Below are 19,007 nucleotides of genomic sequence, written 5' to 3' on the forward strand. Positions count from 1 at the left end.
CATCTGAATTATTTCCCATGGATTAGCATACGATCACATTAGATATGTAAATGACAGCAGCATGCCTACAACACCATCAGTCCCAATCAACCGCACGTACACGCGCGAACGAATGCACGCACGCACGCACACACTACTAATGATATCACCGTTGGCAAATCATCTGTCTGTTTGTTTGTGTGTGTGTGTGTGTGTGTGTGTGTGCGTGTGTGTGTGTGTGCCGTTGGCGCATTTGGAGCAGAGCGGATGGATAGAGGGTCTCGGTGGCAGAGCCAATTAGCATGTTAGCGCTTAGCGCTGCGTCTGCTCCCTCAGCAACACTCATCACTGATTCTCTCAGATTCTGAAGACTGCAGAGGGAGAGTGGGTGTGTGTGCCACTGCCAAATGTGTGTGTGCATCTCTCTGTGTCTTATTACCGTATATACTGTATAAGATGTGTGTGCATCTCTCTGTGTCTTATTACCGTATATACTGTATAAGATGTGTGTGCATCTCTCTGTGTCTTATTACCGTATATACTGTATAAGATGTGTGTGCATCTCTCTGTGTCTTATTACCGTATATACTGTATAAGATGTGTGTGCATCTCTCTGTGTACATTATTACCGTATTTACTGTATGAGATGTGTGTGTATCTGTGTACATTATTACCATATGTACTGTATGAGATGTGTGTGTATCTCTCTGTGTACATTATTACCATATGTACTGTATAAGATGTGTGTGCATCTCTCTGTGTACATTATTACCGTATTTACTGTATGAGATGTGTGTGTCTCTGTGTACATTATTACCATATATACGGTATGAGATGTGTGTGTATCTGTGTACATTATTACCATATATACTGTATGAGATGTGTGTGTATCTGTGTACATTATTAACATATATACTGTATGAGATGTGTGTGTATCTGTGTACATTATTACCGTATATACTGTATGAGATGTTTGTGTATCTGTGTACATTATTACCGTATATACTGTATGAGATGTGTGTGTATCTGTGTACATTATTACCGTATATACTGTATGAGATGTGTGTGTATCTGTGTACATTATTACCATATATACTGTATGAGATGTGTGTGTATCTGTGTACATTATTACCGTATATACTGTATGAGATGTTTGTGTATCTGTGTACATTATTACCATATATACTGTATGAGATGTGTGTGTATCTGTGTACGTTATTACCGTATATACTGTATGAGATGTTTGTGTATCTGTGTACATTATTACCGTATATACTGTATGAGATGTGTGTGTATCTGTGTACATTATTACCGTATATACTGTATGAGATGTGTGTGTATCTGTGTACATTATTACCGTATATACTGTATGAGATGTGTGTGTATCTGTGTACATTATTACCGTATATACTGTATGAGATGTTTGTGTATCTGTGTACATTATTACCGTATATACTGTATGAGATGTTTGTGTATCTGTGTACATTATTAACATATATACTGTATGAGATGTGTGTGTATCTGTGTACATTATTACCATATATACTGTATGAGATGTGTGTGTATCTGTGTACATTATTACTGTATATACTGTATGAGATGTGTGTGTATCTGTGTACATTATTAACATATATACTGTATGAGATGTGTGTGTATCTGTGTACATTATTACCGTATATACTGTATGAGATGTTTGTGTATCTGTGTACATTATTACCGTATATACTGTATAAGATGTGTGTGTATCTGTGTACATTATTACCGTATATACTGTATGAGATGTGTGTGTATCTGTGTACATTATTAACATATATACTGTATGAGATGTGTGTGTATCTGTGTACATTATTACCGTATATACTGTATGAGATGTGTGTGTATCTGTGTACATTATTACCGTATATACTGTATGAGATGTGTGTGTATCTGTGTACATTATTAACATATATACTGTATGAGATGTGTGTGTATCTGTGTACATTATTAACATATATACTGTATGAGATGTGTGTGTATCTGTGTACATTATTACCATATATACTGTATGAGATGTGTGTGTATCTGTGTACATTATTACTGTATATACTGTATGAGATGTGTGTGTATCTGTGTACATTATTAACATATATACTGTATGAGATGTGTGTGTATCTGTGTACATTATTAACATATATACTGTATGAGATGTGTGTGTATCTGTGTACATTATTAACATATATACTGTATGAGATGTGTGTGTATCTGTGTACATTATTACCGTATATACTGTATGAGATGTGTGTGTATCTGTGTACATTATTACCGTATATACTGTATAAGATGTGTGTGTATCTGTGTACATTATTACCGTATATACTGTATGAGATGTGTGTGTATCTGTGTACATTATTAACATATATACTGTATGAGATGTGTGTGTATCTGTGTACATTATTACCGTATATACTGTATGAGATGTGTGTGTATCTGTGTACATTATTAACATATATACTGTATGAGATGTGTGTGTATCTGTGTACATTATTAACATATATACTGTATGAGATGTGTGTGTATCTGTGTACATTATTACCGTATATACTGTATGAGATGTGTGTGTATCTGTGTACATTATTACCGTATATACTGTATAAGATGTGTGTGTATCTGTGTACATTATTACCGTATATACTGTATGAGATGTGTGTGTATCTGTGTACATTATTAACATATATACTGTATGAGATGTGTGTGTATCTGTGTACATTATTACCGTATATACTGTATGAGATGTGTGTGTATCTGTGTACATTATTAACATATATACTGTATGAGATGTGTGTGTATCTGTGTACATTATTAACATATATACTGTATGAGATGTGTGTGTATCTGTGTACATTATTACCGTATATACTGTATGAGATGTGTGTGTATCTGTGTACATTATTACCGTATATACTGTATGAGATGTGTGTGTATCTGTGTACATTATTACCGTATATACTGTATAAGATCATGAACCTGTGGATAAACCTGTAGACCTAGCTTTGTATGCGACTGTGATGTGCGCATATGTAGACGTGCGTATGCATGTGTGTATAATGTATAGATGAGTACGAGTGGGTTAGTGTGTGTGTGTGTGTACAACCCACCTCTTTAAGGCAGCCCATAAAGTTGTTGCTAACAGGAGATCCAGGGAGGTCAGCAGTACTGGGACTTCCACCCACGTAGAAGAAATCGTCTGAGCCCAACATGGTGTAGTCTTCCTGGGTGTAGCCCGTAGTGGTCAAGATGCCGTCCACGGAGATGGTCACCTATGCAACAAAGCACAGGGAAAGGGCACGCTATACTCACACCAAACGCAGCGCAACGCGCTAGCCTGCCAAATTAGTCTGCCCCCTTACTGACTTGGTAGGTTTCTGGGGAGGTGGTCTGGTCTTGGCTGTGGTTGGTTGGTCAGTTGTTTGGATTGATTGGTCAGTTGTATTGAACTGGTCTGTGATTTGATTGGTCTAGCTGTGTTAGGTCTGTGTTCTGATTGGTCTGTTGTTTGGTTTGTGTGATTTTTCTGTGTTTTTCTGTTATTTTTTATTTGTCTAGCGTGTTTGGACCTGTTTCCTGTCTGTGTGATGAGGTGGTTTGGGCTTGTTAGAGTATTACGGAACCAACTCTGTTCTCAGGGCAGCAGATCTGTCCTGCAGGCAGAACAAATACAAATCTGAGTCCAAGTCTGTGTCCTTTATACTCAAGTTCGAGTCGAGTCACGAGTCCCTTGATTGGGCTAAAAAGGATGCAGTCCAAAAATCTTTCAAGATAAGTTCCTAATTTAAAATATCTAGCTAATACTGAAGCCAACTCAAATGTCCTGTTGAACCACCTGGTATTCTACCCTGTACCGTAGAGACTGCTGCCCTACTGTATGTACATAGTCATTGAACTTTAATAATGTTTACATACTGCTCCACCCACTTTACACGGTGCCTTCAGAAAGTATTCATACCTTGATTTAGTCCATCTTTTGTTCTTTTACAGCCTGAATTCAAAATGGATTAAATAGATTTTTTTTCTCTCAAACAGGTTTTCAGAAATGTTGTCACATTTAAAAAAAAAAATGAAATACATAACTATTCACATCCTTGACTTAATACTTTGTAGAAGCACCTTTGGCGGCGATTACAGCTCTGAGTCGTCTTGGGTATGTCTGTATCAGCTCTGAGTCGTCTTGGGTATGTCTGTATCAGCTCTGAGTCGTCTTGGGCATGTCTGTATCAGCTCTGAGTCGTCTTGGGTATGTCTGTATCAGCTCTGAGTCGTCTTGGGCATGTCTGTATCAGCTTCGAGTCGTCTTGGGCATGTCTGTATCAGCTTTGAGTCGTCTTGGGCATGTCTGTATCAGCTTTGAGTCGTCTTGGGTATGTCTGTATCAGCTCTGAGTCGTCTTGGGCATGTCTGTATCAGCTTTGAGTCGTCTTGGGCATGTCTGTATCAGCTTCGAGTCGTCTTGGGCATGTCTGTATCAGCTTTGAGTCGTCTTGGGTATGTCTGTATCAGCTTCGAGTCGTCTTGGGCATGTCTGTATCAGCTCTGAGTCGTCTTGGGCATGTCTGTATCAGCTTTGAGTCGTCTTGGGTATGTCTGTATCAGCTCTGAGTCGTCTTGGGCATGTCTGTATCAGCTTCGAGTCGTCTTGGGTATGTCTGTATCAGCTTCGAGTCGTCTTGGGCATGTCTGTATCAGCTTCGAGTCGTCTTGGGCATGTCTGTATCAGCTTTGAGTCGTCTTGGGTATGTCTGTATCAGCTTCGAGTCGTCTTGGGCATGTCTGTATCAGCTTTGAGTCGTCTTGGGCATGTCTGTATCAGCTTTGAGTCGTCTTGGGTATGTCTGTATCAGCTCTGAGTCGTCTTGGGCATGTCTGTATCAGCTTCGAGTCGTCTTGGGTATGTCTGTATCAGCTTCGAGTCGTCTTGGGCATGTCTGTATCAGCTTTGAGTCGTCTTGGGCATGTCTGTATCAGCTTTGAGTCGTCTTGGGTATGTCTGTATCAGCTCTGAGTCGTCTTGGGCATGTCTGTATCAGCTTTGAGTCGTCTTGGGCATGTCTGTATCAGCTTTGAGTCGTCTTGGGCATGTCTGTATCAGCTCTGAGTCGTCTTGGGCATGTCTGTATCAGCTTTGAGTCGTCTTGGGCATGTCTGTATCAGCTCTGAGTCGTCTTGGGCATGTCTGTATCAGCTCTGAGTCGTCTTGGGCATGTCTGTATCAGCTTTGAGTCGTCTTGGGTATGTCTGTATCAGCTTTGAGTCGTCTTGGGCATGTCTGTATCAGCTCTGAGTCGTCTTGGGCATGTCTGTATCAGCTCTGAGTCGTCTTGGGCATGTCTGTACGAGCTCTGAGTCGTCTTGGGTATGTCTGTATCAGCTCTGTCGTCTTGGGCATGTCTGTATCAGCTCTGAGTCGTCTTGGGCATGTCTGTACGAGCTCTGAGTCGTCTTGGGCATGTCTGTATCAGCTTTGAGTCGTCTTGGGTATGTCTGTATCAGCTTTGGATTTGGCGATTTTCTCCCATTCTTTGGCGGTGAACAACAATTTTCAAGTCTTTCCGCAGATTTTCAATGTGGAATAAGTCAAGGGGTATAAATACATTCTCGAAGGCACTGTATGTATATACTGTATTCTAGTCATGGCTCATCCTATATAACTACTGCTGTACACACATGTTATATTAATGTACTGTCTATAATGTACAATATATATACATATATATTTATATTCCGGACTCTGACATTGCTCGTTCTGATACTTCTTAATTTAGTTTTTTTGTTTAAAACTTTTCTGGATGATGTGTGTATAGTTTATTTGTATATTTTTTATTATTATTGCTAGGTACTACTGCACTGTTGGAGCTAGAAACACATGCCATGAGAACAACCAAAGGAATAACATTGGTTCTATAAAATGCAAACAAGCTTGATGTTGACTAGTTCATTAGCAACAATGGCTAACCCACCGAGTAGATTACAGTAGCATGTGTAGTCAGCTCAGGTTGTAGCTAATGAGGATTACCCTGGCAATAGAGCATTAGCATAAATACCTAACCCAGATGACCCTGGCTATATAGCATCAGCATAAGTACCTAACCTAGATTACCCTGGCTATATAGCATTAGCATAAGTAGCTAACCAGGATTACCCTGGCTATATTGCATTAGCATAAGTAGCTAACCAGGATTACCCTGGCTATATTGCATTAGCATAAGTAGCTAATCAGGTTATTCAGGCATATGTTGAGGCTCAGCAGCCACAATCTGTTAGTGTATTAGGTATTAGTTAATATTCTGATAGTAAATGGTGTTAGTGCTGTTAGTAGTGTTGAGGTTAGTGATAAACATGATGCTAGTAGTGATGATAGTGTTGAGGGTTGGAGTGTGTGAGGGGTAGGGGTTGTGGGTTAGAGTGTGTGTGGGGAGTTAGTCAGATTAGCAGGTCTGAATGATGTGACACATACACTGACACACACACACTGACACACACAGTGTTAAATGGGTTAGTCATTCCACACACATGCAGCCAACAGCAAGAGGAAGATAGGAACGAGAAAACAAACAACAACAGAAGAGCCTGGGCTCAGCAGCAGGATGGACAGCATGCAGAGGAGGAATGGAGAAAAAGAATAGGAGAAAATTAAAAAGGGGGAGGGAGGTTGGCCTCTGTCTCTGTGTTAAATGGACAAATCAGAGAGGCGTGACCTGGAGTTGCACCATGCAGGGGGAGCGGCCAATCGCGTGCAGCTGAGGAAAGAGCCAAATCAGGACACGCCTACATGTCAACAATGGGGAGATGGAGTGAACGTCGGAAAAAGGTCAAAGGAAAGGTAGAAAGAAATAGCGGGGCTAAGAGGGGAGTGTTAAGCCGAGAGAACCAACCGCCATCATCTTGTTCTAGTATAGTTTTAGTTGTTCTACGGCTCAGAAAAGAACACAGTAAACCGAAACTGGGAAAGGATTAGAGTTATATCTACCAAACAATGGAGTTTGTTTACCATAGCGTGTCCAATGCCTGAGTGCTTTGTGGAGAGGGGGAGGAAGGAGAGCAACAAGTGTGAACAAAACGACATCCGTAAAGGACAAAGAAAAGGTAGAAGGCCAGTGAAGGTTAGAGAGGAGTGGAGAAGGCTAGGAGAAGGCAACAGGTTAGTAGTATGACACATTCCATGGATGGAGGTTAGTTAGTATTACTAGCAGGTTAGTAAGTACAGTTAGTAGTTAGTGGTTGGATACACACAGGCAAACAGCAGAAGACTACAGTTAGCAGAAGAATAGTGCCCCCAGCCCTGACGCTAATATACACACACACACACACACAGTGAGTTTAAGACAAATACACCCTCTTTCTCTCTTTTTCTCTCTCTTTCTCACTCATGCACACACCCTTTCGCTTTGACCTTTCTTTCCCTCGTTCACCCTCTTTATCTCTTTCCCATTCTCTCTATAACCCCCTCTCTCTATAACCCCTCTCTCTATAACCCCCTCTCTCTATAACCCCTCTCTCTATAACCCCCTCTCTCTATAACCCCCTCTCTCTATAACCCCTCTCTCTATAACCCCCTCTCTCTATAACCCCCTCTCTCTATAACCCCTCTCTCTATAACCCCCTCTCTCTATAACCCCCTCTCTCTATAACCCCCTCTCTCTATAACCCCCTCTCTCTATAACCCCCTCTCTCTATAACCCCTCTCTCTATAACCCCCTCTCTCTATAACCCCCTCTCTCTATAACCCCTCTCTCTATAGCCCCCTCTCTCTATAACCCCTCTCTCTATAACCCCTCTCTCTATATCCCCCTCTCTCTATAACCCCTCTCTCTATAACCCCTCTCTCTATAACCCCCTCTCTCTATAACCCCTCTCTCTATAACCCCTCTCTCTATAACCCCTCTCTCTATATCCCCCTCTCTCTATAACCCCTCTCTCTATAACCCCTCTCTCTATAACCCCTCTCTCTATAACCCCCTCTCTCTATAACCCCCTCTCTCTATAACCCCCCTCTCTCTATAACCCCCCTCTCTATAACCCCCTCTCTCTATAACCCCTCTCTCTATAACCCCCTCTCTCTATAACCCCTCTCTCTATAACCCCTCTCTCTATAACCCCTCTCTCTATAACCCCTCTCTCTATATCCCCCTCTCTCTATAACCCCTCTCTCTATAACCCCTCTCTCTATAACCCCTCTCTCTATAACCCCCACTCTCTATAACCCCCTCTTTCTATAAACCCCTCTCTCTATAAACCCCCCCTTTCTATAAACCCCTCTCTCTATAACCCCCTTTTCATCTCGCCCCTCCCCTGCCGTTGCCAGGTTACCTGTCTCAGGTTGCGTGTGACCTTGACATCGTGCCAGGAGTTATCGTTAAACTTCCCATTAACCGGCTCTACCAGGGCCTCGAAGGCCCCGGACCCGAGGTTGATGACCAGTGACACGGCTCCGTTTTTTAAGGCCAGGTTGACGTAGTCGGCTGATTTGCCCGTGTGGAGCATTAGGCCGTTCCTCTGCAGGGTCTTAAAGCTCAGGGTGATCTCATCACTAGAGGATTGGATGGGGCTGGGAGACAGGTCATAGCAGAAATACTCTGACCCCTTAAAGGTTGCTACGTCGTCCTCACGGGCTGGAGGTGGAGGGAGGGAGGTTGGATGGAAGGATGGAGGGAGGGGTGGGTCGACAAGTGGGGAGAAAGAGAAACAGAGACCAGTCAATGTTGTTAATGTTTTATAATATTTATAATATAACATCATGGACAAAATGTTAAATGTGTAAACAGCAATGTTGGTGACAAATGGAAACCTAATAACCTGAGATATGTTCCTATCTTACTCTTTGTTGCTCATCCAGTAATCTGATATGAGTTGGATGGATCATTCATGAGTGGGTTGACATTCAACCATCAGGATATGTTGTGATGCTTCGCTTTTTGATGCATTCAACAGTCATTATAAAATCTGTCATCTTGTTTAGAGAGTTTAGAATGGTGTGTGTGTGTGTGTTCTTAAGTACCTATCAGCAACCAGCCATGCTATATAATTCAGCATAATATAATCAAATGTATGCCAGTGTGTGTGCCAGTGTGTGTGCCAGTGTGTGTGCCAGTGTGTGTGCCAGTGTGTATGCCAGTGTGTGTGCCAGTGTGTGTGCCAGTGTGTATGCCAGTGTGTGTGCCAGTGTGTGTGCCAGTGTGTGTGCCCGTGTGTGAATGTTAATAGAAAGGCATTTGCCAGAGTGTGTGATCATGTGTGTGTCTGTGTTCTGGGTGTAATTACCAGTAGTGTTACGTGGGTAAAAACACTGAGGAAGCCAAGCCAAGCCGATAAAAAAGCCCTATTACAACCTGTGTTGTGATAATTGTGATGTTTGCTCTGTAACCCATTTGTTCATACGGCACAATGGTATACAATAAGGCCGGGACAACATAAAGACAACAGTCACACTGTGGCGGAATAAATTCAACTACACATACGTTTGTTTCATCACAAAACATCTGTCCAGTGAAGTCCACTAAGAGAATATTGCATACAAACAGCTACATGTACATGACATACAGCCAAGGAAGTTCCTGTTTTCCACAGTTTACTAATCAGCTACTGAGCACAGGAACACTGCCTCTGCTATTCCAGCACCATTTCAACTTAAGCATTTAAACATCAAATCAACAAGGCTGTATGTATGTAGCTTAAAACAGTGAAAACAAACATACAGATACCCAAAACCATTTAGTTCAATCAATGTTGCTATATATAATGTGGCTGTCCATGGCACTGACTTCTGTGTGTCTGTGTGCGCGTGCGTGTGCGTGCGTGCGTGTGTGCGTGTGTGTGTGTTAATGTGTGTGCGTGTGTGTGTGTGTGCAGGTGTGTGCGTGCGTGTGTGTGTGTTTGTGTGTGCGTGTGTGTTTGTGTGTGTGCGTGTGCGTGTATGTGTGTTTGTGTGTGTGTGCGCGTGTATGCGTGTGTGTTTGTGTGTGTGCGTGTGTGTGTGTTTGTGTGTTTGTGTGTGTGCGTGTGTGTGTGCATGCGCGCGCGCGTGTGCGCGTGCGTGCGTGCGTGTGTGTGTGTGTGTGTGCGTGTGTGTGTGCGTCTGTGTGTGTGCGTGTGTGTGCGTGTGTGTGCGTGTGTGTGCGTGTGTGTGTGTGTGTGTGTGTGTGTGTGCGTGCGTGTGTGTGTGTGTGTGACATGTGCAAATAAAACAAAAAAGGCTTCACCCTGTTTGTAGTCTAGCTGAAGGCCAATGCCACATTCCTCTCTTTCATGTTGGCAAAACGGTCAGCTCTGTCTTAGTTTTTGTTGTCAAAGGCTACCTCGCTAAAATGCTTGCTAGCCTGACTTCCTCGCATAGGCAACAATGAACCAGCTAAGTTAGCCTGCTAGGCTACATATTGAACTTCAATCGTCTCAGGCCAGTGGCACAACATATTGATTTACGGTTAGATCAGAATTGAAAAATAGTTATGAAAACACAGAGAGACAAAAGATCATTTATTTGATTTTCGTACATTTTTTTTTTTGGTCCAGTATTTGGTCAAACAGCCTGGCTTCCCTCTGCATCCACGAATACACGCCACTGGTAATTACCTCCCTCACAGCATGTAAGTGTGAGTGTGTGTACATTTTTGTGTATTTGTGTCAGGAAAGCTATTACCAACTCAGAGCCTGCGGTGAGTCTTTACCGTGGAGAGGGAGAGCGAGAGGGAGAGTGTGGGCTGAGTGTGACAGGAACCAATTTCTTACAATGAACACACACACCCATTCACCACCATTACATTGTAGATCTAATTTACATTCATACCATTAGATATCAGCCAACCAGTCAATCAGTAGACCAGACAGCAGGACATAGGTGGGCCAGTTCACCATTCTATCACATCACACACAGCAGCTGATGTAACGGCTCTTTCCTCTCCTCAGCCTCACATACTAATTTGTCATTTCCATGGCAACCCCGTGCAATTAGGCTACAGCTGTGTGTGTGTGTGCGTGTCACAGGAGGTTGGTGGCTCCTTAATTGGGGAGGATGGGCACGTGGTAATGACTGGAGCAGAATTATTAGAATGGTATCAAATACATCTTACACATGGTTTCCATGCTTTTTAAACCATTCCATTTGCTCCGTTCCAGACATTATTATGAGACATCCTCCCCTCAGCAGCCTCCACTGGTGCATGTGTGTGCTTCTGTGAGAGAGAGTGATTGAGTGAACAGTACATTATCAGGGACAGCTGTACTAAATCAAAATGGAGGATAGAGAAACAGCAGGGTGACTACACTACCTGAGAGAGGGAGAAGCAGAGAGAGTGAGAGAGAGAGAGAGAACGGGAGGAAGCGAGGTAGAGAGACAGAGGAGGAGATCAACCATTTCCAGGTCCAGGGACATTTAGTACTAGTTTGTGGCGACCTACAGTAAATGCCAGAACTTGTCAAGAACCCGACATTCATAGCACACAGGGAGACCTGGAGGTGACAGATCTACCTGTGTGACAGGTCTCCCTCCAATATGCCTCCGTAGACATAACTATGACAAAACAACCAACAAAAACAGGTCACAACTCTGTATATAGCCAATGGTAGGCTTTGAGGGGACTCCTACGGTAGGTAAACCTATAGCACATCTCTTGACAGTAGTACTGTAGACTGCTTTATCATCGACCTCAGCCTAGAGTCTCTCAGAGCGTTCACAGTCAGTCCACTGACACCCCTATCAGATCACAGAAAAATCACATCTACTTGAACAGAGCAATACTCAACCATGAGGCATCAAAGCCGAACAAACTGCTGGCTTTTAAGAAATGCCATAGATGGAGGGTAGTGTAGAAACCTACCACAAAAACAATTGACCAACAAATCCCTCCTAGAGAACTTCCTGGATAAAATGTTCCCCTGCAAAAGTGAAGGTGTAAACAGCAGTAGGAAGCCTGAACACTGTATTTGAACTATCAGCTAACATGTAACATTTAAATTCAAGCAGAAACCCTAAAAAAAAAAAAAACAACAACGAGGAATGGTTTGATGAAGAATGCAAAAACCTTTGAAAGAAATTGAGAATCCTATCCAACCAAAAACACAGAGAGCCAGAAAACCTGAGCCTACGCCTTCACTATGGTGAATCACTAAAACAATACAGAAATACACTGCGGAAAACAAAGGAACAGCATGACAGAAAACAACAGGTGACATCATAGCTTTCACCTGGATTAATCTGCTCAGTCTATGTCTATAGCAGGTGTTCTTAATGTTTTGTGCACTCAAACCTACACATCACACATACACCATGTGTAAATGCCAACACACGCCTACGCTAAGGCACTCACCAACACATACTGATGGATGTCCAGCTCTAGAATATATGATCATCTTATTATTAACCAAGTTACACCCTAAACCCTTACCCTTATGTACACCCTAGCGCCTAGCCCCTTACAACTGAAACCATTAAAATATACAGTACACACTAGCCTCTAACACTACTTAACACCTACAGTCTTGTCTGTCACCTACAGCTCTCTCTCTCTCGCTCTGACAATCTCTCTGACAATCTCTCCAGTTAGAGCCCAGTGTTTTGTCTTCAGCTGGATAAGATCAGTTTTATCCCAGGGCACACGTACGCACACACAAACCCCTTAAAGCAAGTCATTAAGAAATGATGATAAAGTCGGAAACAGCTCCGGAATGGGCATCAATAACACAATGTATTTATAATAAATGATCTGACTACTTCAGCCGGCCCAGTTACAACTGAATTATGCTGCACCCCTTTGTGAATAAGGCCCAGTGCCTTTTGAAAGTATTCAGACCACTTGACTTGTTCCACTTTTTGTTACATTACAGCCTTATTCTAAAATGAATTAAATAAAACAAATCCTTAGCAATCTACACACAATAACCCATAATGATAAAGTGAAAACAGTTTAAAAAAATTTTTTTTTGCAAATGTATTAATAATAAAAACCAGAAATACTTTATTTACATAAGTATTCAGACCCTTTCCTGTGAAACTCAGGTGCATCCTGTTTCCATTCATCATCTTTGAGATGTTTCTACAACTTGATCGGAATCCACCTATGGTAAATTCAATTGATTGGACATTATTTGGAAAGGCTCACACCTGTCTATATAAGGTCCCACAGTTGACAGTGCATGTCAGAGCAAAAACCAAGCCATGAGGTTGAAGGAATTGTCCATAGAGCTCCGAGACAGGATTGTGTCGAGATCTGGGAAAGATCTGGGAAAGGGTACCGAAACATTTCTGCAGCTTTGCAGGTCCCCAAGAACACAGTGCCCTCCATCATTCTTAAATGGCCGAAGTTTGAAAACACCAAGACTCTTTCTAGATCTGGCCGCCCGGCCAAACTGAGCAATCGGGGGAGAAGGGCCTTGTTAAGGAAGGTGACCAAGAACCCGATGGTCACTCTGACAGAGCTCTAGAGTTAATATGTGGTGATGGAGAACCTTCCAGAAGGACAACCATCTCTGCAGCACTGTACCAATCAGGCCTTTATTGTAGAGTGGCCAGACAGAAGCCACTCCTCAGTAAAAAAAGCATCACAGTCCGCTTGGAGTTTGCCAAAAGGCACCTAAAGACAAGATTCTCTGGTCTGATGAAACAAAGATTAAACTCTTTGGCTTGAAGCAAACGGAGCAGAGTACAGAAAAATCCTTGATGAAAACCTTCTCCAGAGCACTCAGGACCTCAGACTGCCGTTGGTTTACCATCCAATAGGTCAACGACTCTAAGCACACAGCCAAGACAACGCAGGAGCGGCTTAGGGATAAGTCTCTGAATGTCCTTGAGTGGCCCAGCCAGAGCTCGACCCCGATCAAACATCTCTGGAGAGACCTGAAAATAGCTGTGCAGCGATGCTCCCCATCCAACCTGACACAGCTTGAGAGGATCTGCTGAGAAGAATGAGAGAAACTCCCCAAATACATATTTGCCAAGCTTTTAGTGTCATACCCAAGAAGACTCAAGGCTGTAATCGCTGCCAAAGTTGCTTCAACAAAGTACTGAGTAAAGGTTCTGAATACTTATGTAAATGTTAAACTTTTGTTTTATACATTTTTTTCAAACATTTATAAAAAACTGTTTTTTGCTTTGTCATTATGGGGTATTGTGATGTCATTATGGGGTATTGTGATGTCGTAATGGGGTATTGTGATGTCATTATAGGGTATTGTGATGTCATTATGGGGTATTGTGTGTAGATTGATCAGGAAAAAATACTATTATTTACAGTACCAGCCAAAAGTTTGGGCGCACCTACTCTTTCAGCGGTTGTTCTTTATTTTTACTATTTTCTACGTAGAATAATAGTGAAGACATCAAAACTATGAAATAGTATGGAATCATGTAGTAACCAAAAAGGTGTATGTGTGTCTGGTTTCTGAAATAGAGCTTGTCCTCTCTGTAACACACACACACACACACACACACGTCAGAATAAGTTTGACTGGAGTAGGACTGGCACTTTGGAGATAGACCCAACACATCTAAGGACTTAACATATCTCTCTCTCCCCTCGCTCTTTATCTCCCCCTCCCCTATCTCACATCCACAGACAATCACCCCCCTCCGCTTCTTCAGAGAAACTCATTTCAGATAGTCAGCTCCAGAAAGCCTCTTTATTTTCAGATGACGGCTACGTCAGCTCCCTCTGACTGCCATTACATTTCTGCACACACACACACACACACGCATGCACACACGCACACACACACACACACAAACACCTCACATACATGTACAGTACACACTTAGAAAAAAAGGTTCCAAAGGGGTTCTTCGGCTGTCCCTATTGGAGAACCCTTTTTGGTTCCAGTTAGAGCTATTTTGGTTTCCATGTAGAAAACTCTGGGGAAAGGGTTCTACAAGGAACCCAATAGGGTTCTACCTGGAACCAAAAGGTTCTAGATAGCACCTTTTCTTCTAAGTGTGTAGCTACATGAACAAAGACACATTCCAATTTGGAACACATACAGTATTTTAAATTATTTCAGTTTGTAGCCAAGCGGAAAAGCTCACAGACATACATTCAGGCTCACAGACATACATTCAGGCTCTTAGCCATACATTCAGGCTCTTAGCCATACATTCAGGCTCTTAGCCATACATTCAGGCTTTTAGCCATACATTCAGGCTATTAGCCATACATTCAGGCTCTTAGCCATACATTCAGGCTCTTAGCCATACATTAGCCATACATTCAGGCTCTTAGCCATACATTCAGGCTCTTAGCCATACATTCAGGCTCTTAGCCATACATTCAGGGTCTTAGCCATACATTCAGGCTCCTAGCCATACATAGCCATAAGCAATAAGGAGAAGTATACCTCTGAGCTTTCCTACAGATATTGAAGAGGGAAGGGGAAAGAGAGAGGGAAAGAGTAAGTGTTGGTCATTTGAAAGAAATATTGAAGAAAAAAATAAAGTAAGAAGAAAATAAAGAAGAGGCACCATTTTGAAAAGGTAGAAAAGCAGCACTGGCATCAAACAAGACCAACATGCTCCTAATGGAGCAGCATTCTAGTTTACTAGAACACCATTACACTGTCGTGTATCATAGATATCTCTGTGACCAGCACTGTAAGCTAAGTGGCACTCCAACCACCAACTATGATGTATGAAGGTTTAGAATGTAACAGGCACAAACACTGATGTATTCCAAACTGGGTTTGACTACCTGAAAGTGTGTGATGTAGTGTGTTCCAGTACAGTACAATAGTGTATGTGAAGTAAGTAGCAATAGTAGTAGTAGAAGAAGTAGCAGTAGTAATAGTAGTAGTAATAGTAGAAGAAGTAGTGAAGATGCAGTAGTAGTAGTAGTAGTAGTAGTAATAGAAGAAGCAGTAGTAGTAGTAGTAGAAGTAGTAGCAGTAGCAGCAGTAGTAGCAGTAGTAGTCGTAGAAGTAGTAGCAGTAGCAGCAGTAGTAGCAGTAGTAGTAGTAGTAGTAGCAGCAGTAGTAGCAGTAGTAGTCGTAGAAGTAGTAGCAGTAGCAGCAGTAGTAGCAGTAGTAGTAGTAGTAGTAGCAGCAGTAGTAGCAGAAGAAGTAGGGGCATCAGTAATAGTAGAATAAGTAGTAGTAGTAGTAGTAGTAGTAGTAGTAGTAGCAGCAGTAGCAGTAGTAGTAGAATAAGTAGTATTAGAAGAAGCAAGCAGCAGTAGTAGAAGTAGAATATGTAGTAGCAGTAGTAGCAGCAGTAATAGTAGCAGCAGCAGTAGCAGAGATAGTAGTAGTAGCAGCAGTAGTAGTAGTAGAAGCAGCAGTAGAAGCTGAATAAGTAGTAGTAGTAGTAGCAGCAGTAGCAGAGGTAGTAGTAGTAGCAGCAGTAGTAGTAGAAGCAGCAGCAGTAGTAGAAGTAGAATATGTAGTAGCAGTAGTAGCAGCAGTAATAGTAGCAGCAGCAGTAGCAGAGGTAGTAGTAGTAGCAGCAGTAGTAGTAGTAGAAGCAGCAGTAGAAGCTGAATAAGTAGTAGTAGTAGTAGTAGCAGCAGTAGCAGAGGTAGTAGTAGTAGCAGCAGTAGTAGTAGAAGCAGCAGCAACAGTATAAGTAGAAGTAGGATAAGTAGTAGTAGTAGTAGTAGTAGTAGTAGTAGTAAAAGCAGCAACAGCAGTAGTAGTAGTGTGTTTGTGTAGTAGTAGTAATAGTAGTCGTAGTGTGTTTGTGTAGTAGTAGTAATAGTAGTCGTAGTGTGTTTGTGTAGTAGTAGTAATAGTAGTCGTAGTGTGTTTGTGTAGTAGTAGTAGTAGCAGCAGTAGTAGTAGTAGTAATAGTAGTCATAGTGTGTTTGTGTAGTAGTAGTAATAGTAGTAGTAGTGCTTGTGTAGTAGTAGTAATAGTAGTCGTAGTGTGTTTGTATAGTCGTAGTGTGTTTGTGTAGTAGTAGTAGTAGTAGCAGCAGTAGTAGTAGTAGCAGCAGTAGTAGTAGTAGTAGTAGTAGTAGTAGTAGTAGTAATAGTAGTCGTAGTGTGTTTGTGTAGTAGTAGTAATAGTAGTCGTAGTGTGTTTGTGTAGTAGTAGTAATAGTAGTAGTAGTAGTAGTAGTAGCAGCAGTAGTAGTAGTAGTAGTAGTAATAGTAGTGTTTGTGTAGTAGTAGTAATAGTAGTAGTAGTAGTAGTAGTAGCAGCAGTAGTAGTAGTAGTAGTAGTAGTCGTAGTGTGTTTGTGTAGTAGTAGTAGTAGTAGTAGCAGCAGTAGTAGTAGTAGTAGTGTGTTTGTGTAGTAGTAGTAATAGTCGTAGTGTGTTTGTGTAGTAGTAGTAGTAGTAGTAGCAGCAGTAGTAGTAGTAGCAGCAGTAGTAGTAGTAGTAGTAGTAGTAGTAGTAGTAGTAGTAGTAGTGTGTTTGTGTAGTAGTAGTAATAGTCGTAGTGTGTTTGTGTAGTAGTAGTAGTAGTAGTAGCAGCAGTAGTAGTAGTAGTAGTGTGTTTGTGTAGTAGTAGTAATAGTCGTAGTGTGTTTGTGTAGTAGTAGCAGTAGTAGTAGTAGCAGCAGTAGTAGTAGTAGTAGTAGTAGTAGTAGTAGTGTGTTTGTGTTGTAGTCAAAGTGCCTGTACAGATAGAACTGAGTTAAGGTGGTGTTTTTGACAGCACTGCTTCTATACACTTTTATCGATTGTCATGCAATGTTAAAGACTACATGAACAGAAAACTGGCATATAAGAGGGGAGATCCACATGCAAGAGCCAATGGGAGGGGAAGGGATTGCAGTGGGAGGGGTCGGGATGTGGAGATATATATGGCAGAGAACCTGCAATCGACACACACACACACGCGCGCACACGCACACACACAAACCATCCAAGCCATCCACGGATCTGGCCCTTGATCTAGGATCACCCTAAACCCATATCCTCACCTTAACCACAGATCTGGGATCAGTTTAGCCTCCCAATATCCTAGCCCTAAACCCAATAGAGAGAAAAGTCAAACCTGACCTTGGATCAGCGTCTGGGTCATTTCAGGAACAGGAGGAGGTTTGGGCAAGGGGTGTGGTGATGGGGGGGAACAGCAGGAACAGGAAGTGATGTCATAGTGATGTAATAGGTCATACCTTGGTCGCCGATCATCAGGTGAGCCAGACCTTAAAGGAAGACAAGAGCACAGTCAGCACAACAGAGGAGCATTGGGTGATTGTCCTGACAAACACAATCAATCATCATAGCTACTTTTGCTAACATTAGCTAACAGTAGTGTCCATGCTTCTACATCTGCATTGCTTGCCGTTTGGGGTTTATGTATGAGCACTTTGTGGCATCTGCTGATGTAGAAAGGGCTTTATAAATACATCTGATTGATTGATTGTGTGCGGTGAATATAAGTGTCTGTTTCGGGTCTGAACTGTTACTATAAACAATCAAAGGAAGATGTAGTCTTTCTAGTGAGTGTTTAGTTACATAATAGCACAGTGATTGTACTTTTGGAAATCGTTGCTACACTAGCGAGTTATCCTCGCCTATACTGACGCGTTCCTGTAATATTTTGACGTGTTCATTCACTTCGTCCGACTGTAACTATTGAAAGCTGACAGTTTTTTAGACCTTTATATCTTTATACCTGGTGTCTGCTCATGTTGCTGTATGTGTGTGGTTTCTACATAATGCAAAATCACACACACTCACTCACTCACTCACTCACTCACTCACTCACTCACTCACTCACTCACTCACTCACTCACTCACTCACTCACTCACTCACTCACTCACTCACTCACACACTCACACACACACACACACACACACACACACACACACACACACACACACACACACACACACACACACACACACACTCTCTTGCTTGCTTGTCTGTTTTTAAAATGTTTTTTCCCCCTATCTATCTATGGTGAAGGGGATGCTGAGGGCTGTTGACGTCGCCCTCCAGTATGGTTATGTTGGTTTTTGGGGGCGTTTTTTTTTATTTGACCTTAGTAATATCATGTTTATATTTGCTATTTTATTCTATTTTTACTCTCTAAGTGTCCTAGGGTATCTTGAAAGGCACAAGTAAAATGC

At 42.0% G+C, this 19,007-nt stretch overlaps 1 protein-coding gene across 16 annotated transcripts in view; it reads right to left on the reverse strand.

Annotated features, from left to right (window-relative positions):
* LOC110492836 (neurexin-1a) overlaps positions 1–19,007 on the reverse strand; it is an 80,019-nt gene that overhangs the window by 49,650 nt on the left and 11,362 nt on the right. For 9 of the 16 annotated variants that reach the window (XM_090201915.1, XM_036946185.2, XM_090201910.1 and 6 more), the window contains 4 exons: positions 18,047–18,076; positions 8,320–8,621; positions 7,001–7,024; positions 3,114–3,275 (listed from right to left, as the gene is read on the reverse strand). In XM_090201915.1, the coding sequence (XP_090058041.1) occupies positions 3,114–3,275; positions 7,001–7,024; positions 8,320–8,621; positions 18,047–18,076 (518 nt within the window). The remainder of the gene's footprint in view (positions 1–3,113; positions 3,276–7,000; positions 7,025–8,319; positions 8,622–18,046; positions 18,077–19,007) is intronic. The other 7 variants (XM_090201913.1, XM_036946190.2, XM_090201912.1 and 4 more) reach the window with 1 other exon arrangement.

This window comes from Oncorhynchus mykiss, chromosome 16 (genome assembly GCF_057628025.1).
Source record: "Oncorhynchus mykiss isolate SJ-2025 chromosome 16, ASM5762802v1, whole genome shotgun sequence".
NCBI classification, from domain to species: Eukaryota; Metazoa; Chordata; class Actinopteri; order Salmoniformes; family Salmonidae; genus Oncorhynchus; species Oncorhynchus mykiss.